At 42.0% G+C, this 9,995-nt stretch overlaps 1 protein-coding gene across 2 annotated transcripts; it reads right to left on the reverse strand.

The window, feature by feature from the left end:
• LOC109235182 lies at positions 3,613 to 6,155 on the reverse strand. Of its 2 annotated transcripts, XR_002069333.1 has the most exons (3): positions 5,572 to 6,155; positions 4,635 to 4,675; positions 3,613 to 4,554 (listed from the first exon to the last, which is right to left on the reverse strand). XR_002069333.1 is itself a non-coding variant. In XM_019401174.1 (2 exons), the coding sequence occupies exon 2, from the start codon at positions 4,048 to 4,050 to the stop codon at positions 3,733 to 3,735; it is 318 nt and encodes a 105-aa protein (XP_019256719.1). In that variant the 5' UTR covers positions 4,051 to 4,554; positions 5,572 to 6,155; the 3' UTR covers positions 3,613 to 3,732. The 2 variants fall into 2 exon arrangements, 1 of the variants encoding a protein (XP_019256719.1); XM_019401174.1 differs by lacking the exon at positions 4,635 to 4,675.

The following is a 9,995-nucleotide window of genomic DNA, read 5'->3' on the forward strand; positions in this document are numbered from 1 at the left end:
GACACAAACACAAGGGTTTATGATTTACAAAGGGTTTCCTACACAATGCTTCTAACTAAGCTAAGTAGGAGTTACAAATGAAGAAAAAATAACAAAGACTCAACAAACCTAAGCACTTAAGATATCTTCAATCTTTGGATCTGGTCCTTGAGGTTGCAGCAGCTTTGTTCTTTAGAGAGGTTGTAGCTAGCACTTGAGAGAATATTATCTTTTTATTTGCAAGTGTTAGGGCCATGAAATCCCTTGCCTTGTGTTGATAATATGTGTGTGTGAGGTCATCAAGGGTGATGTAATAAAGTGTCCTTTAGTTTGGCCTTAGCAAGCTACAGCTGTATTGCTGTACTGCTGCCAGACGGTATAGTGCAGCAGGTTTAACAGCTGTAGAGTTGACTGTACGACCAAGGGAACTGATCCATATCTTTTCCCTCTATTGTTCCCTTATCTGATTTCATTGAGAATTGAACTAGACATCTGACTAGTTACTCTGAACGCAAGAGAACTAATTATATCAGGTTCCTTATCTAGTTCTCTCATGAAGTTTGTCAAATCATCAAAACAAAAGACGCATAATTTATCAAAGTCCTTTGGGCATATCGCACGACTTCGAAATCCAGTACCGTAGCTACTCCATTCTAGCTGTTTATGGCGCCGAAGCTCTAATACCAGTCGAAGTCGGGGAGCCAAGTGTCAGGTTCTGATACACAACAAAGGAATCTAATAACGAGGCCATGAATATGAGCCTAGAACTATTGGATGGGAGGCGTGAAGATGCCCTTGTTCGATTGGCTGCACAAAAACAACGAATCAAAAGGTACTATAATCGAAGGACTGACCTTCAATACTTTACCATCGGGGACATAGTATTGAGGAAGGTCAGATTGAACGCCCGGAACCCGAACGAAGGGAAGTTGGGCCCAAACTGGGAGGGTCCCTACCAAATTCTCGAGGTCACCAGGAAAGGATCCTACAAGCTCGGAACGATGAACGATGAAAAACTACCAAGCAATTGGAAATGTAACTCACCTAAAATGATACTACTACTAAGGTACAACCTCCAATTGTTCCCTTTTATTTATATTTTAAATTAACAATTGTAGGTAACCGACGAAGAACCACAAGAAGTTTAAGGTCTGAAGTACGCGTTGCACTCTTTTTTCCTTGGACCGTTTTTTATCCCAAATGGGTTTTTTCGGCAAGGTTTTTAATGAGGCAATAGTGGATCGTGCTAAGTTAGAATAGTGGATCGGTGTTAAATGTTGCATCGACAGTATCTGAGGCTTCTTTCTAGAATCAACCTCGAATACTAGGAGGCATCACCCTCGGATATCAGCTTTAGCAAGGAAAGTGCATCATAATGAAAGGTCCTTGATAAGACGAATTTATTGTAAGGGCCAAACGGCCAAACAAACTGTGCCCGCACAGAATGCTCAAGCCTTAAGCATAAAACATGTAATCGTGTAAAAATGATGTACACAAGAATGAAAAGAAGTCCCTCAAGGAATTTATTGCATCCGATTTCTATGAATATATCGAGCCCAAGGGCTATCTTAATTCGAGTTTGAAAAATCATTCTCGCTCGACTACAAGCCGAAGGGCTACCTTTATTCGAGTTCGAGAAATCATTCTCACTTGACTACAAGCCTAAGGGCTACCTTAATTCAAGTTCTAAAAATCATTCTCGCTCGACTACAAGCCTAAGGGCTACCTCAATTTGAGTTCGAGAAATTATTCTCGCTAGACTACAAGCCCAAGGGTTACCTTAATCCGAGTTCAAGAAATCATTCTCACTCACAAGCCTAAGGGCTACCTTAATCCGAGTTCGAGAACTCGTTATCACTCGACTAAAAGCCTAAGGGCTACCTTAATTCGAGTTCGAGAAATCATTCTCACTCTATTATAAGCCCAAGGGCTACCTTAATCCGAGTTCGAGAAATCATTCTCACTCGACTACTAGCCCAAGGGCTACCTCAATCCGAGTTCGAGAAATTATTCTCACTCGACTACTAGCCCAAGGGCTACCTTAATCGGAGTTCGAGAAATCATTCTCACTCGACTACTAGCCCAAGGGCTACCTTAATCCGAGTTCGAGCAAATCATTCTCACTCGACTAGTAGCCTAAGGGCTAACTTAATCCGAGTTCAAGCAAATCATTCTCACTCGACTACAAGCCTAAGGGATACCTTAATTCGAGTTCGAGAAATCATTCTCGCTCGACTACAAGCCTAAGGGATACCTTAATTCGAGTTCGAGAAATCATTCTCACTCGACTACAAGCCTAAGGGCTACATTAATTCAAGTTCGAGAAATCATTCTCACTCGACTGCAAGCCCAAGGGCTACATTAATTCGAGTTCGAGAAAATCATTCTCATTCGACTACAAGCCCAAGGGCTACCTTAATCCGAGTTCGAGAAATCATTCTCACTCGAGTACTAGCCCAAGGGCTACCTTAATCCGAGTTCGAGAAATCATTCTCACTCGACTACTAGCCTAAGGGATACCTTAATCTGAGTTCGGGCAAATCATTCTCACTCGACTACAAGCCTAAGGGCTACCTTAATTCCAGTTCGAGGAAATCATTCTCACTTGATTACAAGCCTAAGGGCTACCTTAATCCGTGTTCGAGAAATCATTCTCACTCGACTACAAGCCTAAGGACTACCTTAATTCGAGTTCGAGAAATCATTCTCGCTCGACTACAAGCCTTAGGGCTACCTTAATTCGAGTTTGAGAAATCATTCTCGCTCGACTACAAGCCTAAGGGCTACCTTAATTCGAGTTTGAGAAATCGTTCTCACTCGACTACAAGCCTAAGGGCTACCTTAATTCGAGTTCGAGAAATCATTCTCACTCGACTACAAGCCTAAGAGCTACATTAATTCGAGTTCGAGAAATCATTCTCACTCGACTACAAGCCCAAGGGCTACCTTAATTCTAGTTCGAGAAATCATTTTCACTCGACTACAAACCTAAGGGCTACCTTAATCCGAGTTCGAGAAATAATTCTCACTCGACTACTAGCCTAAGGGCTACCTTAATATCGATTTCGAGCAAATCATTCTCACTCGACTACAAGCCTAAGGGCTACCTTAATTCGAGTTTGAGAAATCATTCTCACTCGACTAAAAGCCTAAGGGCTACCTTAATTTGAGTTCAAGAAATCATTCTCACTCAAGTACTAACCTAAGGGATACGTTAATCCAAGTTTGAGCAAATCATTCTCGCTTGACTACAAGCCTAAGGGCTGCCTTAATTCGAGTTCGAGAAATCATTCTCACTTGACTACAAGCCTAAGGGCTACCTTAATTCGAGTTCGAGAAATCATTCTCACTCGACTACTAGCCTAAGGGCTACCTTAATCTGAATTCGAGCAAATCATTTTCACTCGACGACTATCTATCAAGACTAAGGGCCACCTCAGTCCGAGTTCGAGTAAATCCTTCCCACTCGATGACTATATATCAAACCTAAGGGCTACCTTAGTTCGGGTTCGAACATTCACTCGGGGACAACAGACCAGAAAAAGTCTTTGGTAGTCCTTACTTCGGTCCTTACCATCTCAATCTTGTTAAAATAAACAAAAAAATGAAGGATTCAGAAGCCATGGAAGGGAAAAGTTTTATATATATACATCAAAATCTTTTACAAGGGAAATACGGCCCGATGGAAGTTCTTTACAAAGGCCGAGCAGCCTCAAAAGAAACAAAAACTATTCAAGAGCCTAAATGGCCTAGTCATCTTCGGGAGCAGCGTCTCCAGCGTCTCCATCCTTCGGCTTCGCATAAGCCCTTGGAGTCATCATCATCCTGGGGACAAGCTAACCTCCTAGCCTCATCTTCGAGCTCCTTGGCGTTCTCAATCTCGGTTGAGAGGTCGAAACCATGAGCATGGATTTCCTCAAGGGTCTCCCTTCGAGATTGACGTTTGGCATACTCGAAGATATCTTTCGCTCGAGCCTGAGCACCCTCGGCATCGGCCTTGTAAACAGCCACCACCTCATCAGTATTGGCCTTAACTGCTTTGGCTTCCGACTTGGCCGCTTCGAGTTCCATGACCAGGCTTTTCCAATCAGAAATTGCCGAATTCAACTAGGACTGAAGCTCCTCGATCTTCTTGGCTTGCGCCAAGGACTTCTCTTTTATACCTCGAAGTTGGACTTCAGTCGATGTCAGTTGGGCCCGATCAGTCTCCTTTTCCGAGGCCAGACGGTTCATGTTCTTTTTCCGTTTGTAGGCCTCATCCTTTACTGCATCCACCTCTTCTCGAAGCTGCCTGATTATACCGATCTTTTGTTGGACCTGGGGGTTCAGACCGTTAGTCACCACGCCCGATTCATCATCGGTAACTTCAAAGATTCTTTTTACCTGCTCGACCAGATCGGCATCCTCTTTTTGAGCCATCTCTAATTCAGCTCGGAGGCCCTTAACCTCCCCATCTCTCTACTCACTGAGAAGTTTGTAAGCATCCCTTTTCTCGGTGAGCCCTCGGACCTCGGCCTTGTACCGGCTCAGCTCTCTTCGGAATCGAAGAAAGGCCTCGTGATGAAGAAACGAATCCTACAAACACAGAGAAAGAAGTTATATAAGAAAAAAAGCATTAATTCAAAATTCGACACGTCAAAGAGATCTAGTATTACCCAGTTTAGCGCATGTTGAGTGTCACACCTCCTTTTCCTACCTGAAAGGGTATAAGGGAGTTTTTCCAATTTAAGTGACAATCGAAATGGGATTATTTAGATCAAAATCAGAGTCGCCACTCGGGATAATTTATGGTGTCCCAAGTCACCAGTTTAGAATCCCGAATCGAGGAGATTTGACTCTGTTATACAGTCCGCAAAATACAAAAATCCAGGTAAGGAATTCTGTTAACCCGGGAGAAGGTATTAGGCATTCCCAGGTTCCGTAGTTTTAGCACGGTCGCTTTGATCATACTTGGCTTGATTAAATTGTCTAATTACTTATTTAAGAACCTATGTACATTTTTACCTCTTACCGCTTTAAATTAAGAAATTAACTTGAAACGAGTCACGCGTACGTGTACTCATTTCATTTGGCGCGTAAAAAAATCATGTCACGCGTACGTGTCTACGATTAATCACGCTTTATTATTATTAAGAAATTTTGTTAAAGTTGCGCGAACGCATACCTTTGTCCTAATTTTGGAACCCGTTATACAAACATACTAATAATAATAATAATAATAATAATAATAATAATAAAAATAATAATAATAATAATAATAATTGTTCTAATTCATGAAAATGAAACACTAATGGATGTTCTCATATTTGCACACATGTGTTATGAAACAGTAATTGAATAAAGACTCAATCCTGAACAAGATTTAAGAATCCAAACATTTCACAATCAAACAAAAAGGTTTTTTGGTTAATAAATTAGTAACAAAACCAAAATCAAGAAAAAAAAGGAACAAAATGCAAAAAGGATGCTGAGTTGCATGAAGAGAGAGAAAGAAAGATTGGTGTTTATATCAAAAATGACAAATTCTATACCTAAACTACTGTTAGGATACATAAAGAGAAATGGAGTAATAACGTGAAAGAAGGAATGGACCTTTGAAACCAAAATTGCTTTACGAATGCCTCTGAGTACGACACCGAAAAGCAAAAGTTGACAGCAAAACTTGCACTAAATTGAAAATTGATTCATGCCTCTGGCCGGACCTTGAACCGAAACCGAACCACGTTGGGTCACTCGAACTCAAGCTCTAAAACCTCAAACAAACTTCAGGAGCGAAGATCGAAGAGAACAAAATTGAAGTATTTTTTTTTTATATTTCGAATCTGGAGACAAAAAAAATGAATTTGCATTTTTTGGTTTTGGGAACTAGAACCAGAATTTTTGGTCTTCTTTTTTTGAAATTGAGAAACAAAAGAAGAAAAGGCAGAACCCCCAAAATTAAGCTCAAGGTCCTCTAGGCTTTTCCCCAAGTTTTCCTTTCTTAGTCTCCGTCGTTCTTCCCCTTTTTTCTATGTGTGCGTGTTTCGTTCCCTTTTTTATCTTTGGCGTATGTAGGGGAATGAGATCAGGGGTGTTGTTGGAAGCCGTTGGTGGGGGAGATGGGGTCAGTGGTAGCTGGAGATCGGTGGTCTCTTAGGGTGTGAAGAAGAAGAAGTCCAGGCGGTCCTCTTTTTTGGTTTTTGCGGCTCGTCCCTCTTTTAGGTGTCTCTAGGTTTTTTTATTTTGTTAAGAAGAAGAGTCTAGAAGGGTCTCTAGGGTTAGCTTAATGAGTATTGGGTATTGGGCTTGGATTTATGGGCTAAGTCCGAATTGGGTCCTAAAATGGCTCTAAGACTCTTAAAATTGTGGTCCAACACCTTAGTTAACTCCCTTTAATATAAGATAAAAATAATACACAATGCAAAAACCAATTCTAATTAACTAAACTATATTAAAATATGAAACTATATTTTTTTTTGTATTTTCAAGATTATATAAAGATAAAATAAGGCACTATTTTTGTATTTTTTAATTTTTTGAAAGGTACATAAACTAAAAGTAACTAAATAAAATATCAATTAGCTAAAAAAAAGAATAAAAAATTTGTAATTTTTATTTTTGTTATAAAATAAAATAAAATAGTTAAAACTAGTTAAAATAACTATATTAGACCTAAACTAAATAATAAAATGCTAAAATGTGTAAAATCTTGGGGAGGGTCAAAAATTACATGTCTACATTGAGCTTTATTGAAAAGGCAAGGCACTTCCACCTCATCCATCTTAGCTTGATCTTCTTCGGTCACCAAGCACCGAAGGTAGCTAGCCACTCCTACGGGGGCAGAGAGGACCCGAGCATCCTCCGGGACCGAGATGATAACCGATCGCTTTTGATCGGGATCGACGCTTGGAGCTGGAAACTGGTCGGTCAATTTAAGGCTCGAGGAAGCCTCACTTGAACTCTTCCTCGACACTTCCAAGTCACCCAGACGGGTGACATCCTTCACTCCGACAAAATAGCCACGAAAAGGGTCCTCCTCTCCATGGTCATCCGCTCCATGGACCCCCCTGACATGACAAGTCTCCATTGCCTGAGCCTCTATAATCATCGACTCAGTAAATGAAGGGGAATCATCAATGTCTATTACACCGAGTGAATCCTGGGGATGTTGCCCTCATCCCGGGAGGCCTCGAACCCGGTCTCTGCACCGGCCCCGATCATAACCTCCTCATCAACCTCCCCACCTCGAGGCAAAGCGTCCTAAACCCTTTTGGGTCCGGGGGCTTCGGCTAAAGCTCCCCCTTCGAACTCCCCGAGTCGAGGCAGTACAGTTTCAGCTCTCACTGGCTCGGGGGTTCCTTGAACCATGGCGCCCGATCGCGTATGAGCTACCAGCTCAAAAGATTCTTCTTCTTCTTCGGACTCATCCCTCAGTTGTTGGACAAAGTTCGATGGGAGGGCACCGATGCTTCCTTTGTGTTCACCCGCCTGCTTCTTTTTGGGCTTCTGCTTTTCTGAGTTCGGGGAACTCGGAGCCCCTTTCCTCTTCTTCTCTTTGATATGCTTCAGAGCAGATGGTCGGGGAAGGACGTCTTCATCACCGGATGGGGGCCTTATTGCAACATCCTTTCTGAGACCTACAAAGGAAAAAAGATGAGTAAGCTCAAGAAGAAAACTCGTACGATGACCATTATTAACCAGAAAAGAGAAACTTACCATGGTTAAGGGCCTCCCACTGACCCTTTGAATGTTCGTGCCATGTGCGTTCAGAATACGACCTCTGTGACACAAGGCCCCTGACCCACTCCTCGAGTCGAGGAACCGCATCCGGCATCCAAGCGATAGCTGTATCGGGAAACGCCGATAAAAAAGGAGGGAAATAGAAAAACAAAATAAACAAAATTTTAGAGGCAAGGCTACACTTACGATTCATGTTCCATTTCTCGTAAAATGGCATATCCTCGGCCGGGATCAAGTCCGAGGTCTTCACTCGAATGAATCGACACATTTAGCCTCAATCCCGATCCTCATCTATGCTCGAGAACGGTGCCTTGTTGGCCAGGCTTAGTAAGTTTTATTAGCCCCCCTCGATAGAGTCGAGGACTGTATAAATGTGTGAGATGATCGAGGGTGAAGGGACACCCCTCTATTTTGCTTACAAAGAAGCGAAGAAGAATCACCATCCTCCAGAAGGATGGGTGAATTTGACCGAGGGTCACTTCATACTTCTTGCTGAAGGCGATAATAATCGAGTCCAAGGGACCCAACGTATAGGGGTAAGTATAAACACTTAATAAAGCCTCCACGTGGGTAGTGATTGCTTCTTCAGGCGCGGGCACCACCACATGTTTGTCGGCCCAGTTGCAATCCTTTTTACCTTGGAGAGGAGGTCATCGATGATCGAGCATATATACCTCGAGACTGGCTCGCATCGACCCGGTACGGAGGAAGTCTTTTCAACTTTGAAATCGACACTGGTCGAGCACCCTCCAGGAAAGAATTCTTCGGGATGTGGCTCCGCCGTCGGTTCGTCACCGGACGGCCGTGATGAAGAAGTGGTTTCTTTTTGTGGAACTGTTTTTGAGGTTTTAGCCATTTCTTTTTGCGGGTAAAGAAGAATAAGAAAAAAGTTAAAAAGGGATACTTGGTATTTAGAGATGAAAATAGGCAACGGAACATAGATATCTCAGGTACAAAGCTCTGAGAAAGGCAAAGATCTTTGGAGGAGAAAATAGAGAAGGTTGGAAAGAAAAACTTGAATAAATGGAGAAGAGGATACTTATAGGTTTCAAATGGCGGTTCAAATTCGGTAGTGGCCGTCTGGCCGACCACTGACTGACACGCATTTAATGCCTTGAAGACTGTACCGACAAGACTTTTAAGTGACCTTTTGTCGCTTACTTCACGATTTATCGAGGTAAAGACCGAGGTCTCATATCGTTTCTTGTCGCTTACTCTCCAAAAAATGAGGGGGCTATCTATATATAGGTAAAATCGAGCTCGAGGCTCGATCGGGCATTTGAAGCAATTGACCAGAGTCAGAATATCTGTTAAATTGAAGTCACGTGTTACACCGGTCTCGATATTGAAGTTCAGGGTTCGATCTAATGTCCAACATAGTCAGCCGAATCAGAGTATGATAATATCGGACTCAAAAGCACTATCGAAGCCGGCCATTGCGATCATCAGACATGCCCTCGAGTTTGCCGAAGGCGTAATCGGTTCTTTTCTTAATGGCCTCGAGGAAAAGACCTGCCAACTCAGCCGATAGAGATCCATAATTCTCGCCATTAACTAATTATTATGGCATAAATCACAGGATTAGAAAAAAAGGGAGCCAACAGTCCAGTAAATGAAAGACTATTGTTTTTTATAATATAGTACCTAAAAAGGTAGGTTTTCCCCCAATAAATAGAGGGGATTGAGTTATTAATTGGCACATTGTAACAAATTTCAAAGAGCAATACATTGTTATTTTCTAGCTTTATCACTGATTCTACTCTCTTATTCACAAATATCATTGCTAGCTTAAGGAAGATTAATTTCACAAGGCTAAAGGTTACTCAATTTATTAAGGTTGTACTTACCTTTTTGTTATCTACTTCCGCGTTAATCTAATTTCTTGTTCTTGTATCAATTTATATCACGTATCCTTAAAACCGCGTACAAATACAATTGTTATCCAATTTTAAGGGTAAACAAATCCAAAGAGAACCTTCATACCAAAGCTTAGCTTCCACCGCCTCTATCTTCTTCCTTCATGTTACAAAACAACAGTGGTTTCATCTTCTTTGTAACACATTTCTGGGTTGTGAACCAACCCCCCCCCCCCCCCTCAAGTTGGCGGGGGAAGAGAGGACCCCCAACTTGCACAATAGATTGCGATGAACAGGGCCGATAAGGGATTTGGTAAACAGTTTTGCCAACTGAGAAGTAGATCGTACAAAGGAGAGTGAAATTAAACCGGCGAGATATTGTTGACACACAAAATGGTAGTCAATCTCGACGTGCTTCATCCTTTCATGAAAGACGGGGTT

The sequence above is a fragment of the Nicotiana attenuata genome, chromosome 12 (genome assembly GCF_001879085.1).
Source record: "Nicotiana attenuata strain UT chromosome 12, NIATTr2, whole genome shotgun sequence".
Classification (NCBI taxonomy): Eukaryota; Viridiplantae; Streptophyta; class Magnoliopsida; order Solanales; family Solanaceae; genus Nicotiana; species Nicotiana attenuata.

Excerpts from the sequence above, each read along its gene's own strand:
- LOC109235182 (XM_019401174.1), bottom strand. The coding sequence starts at position 4,050 with ATGGAACTCGAAGCGGCCAAGTCGGAAGCCAAAGCAGTTAAGGCCAAT.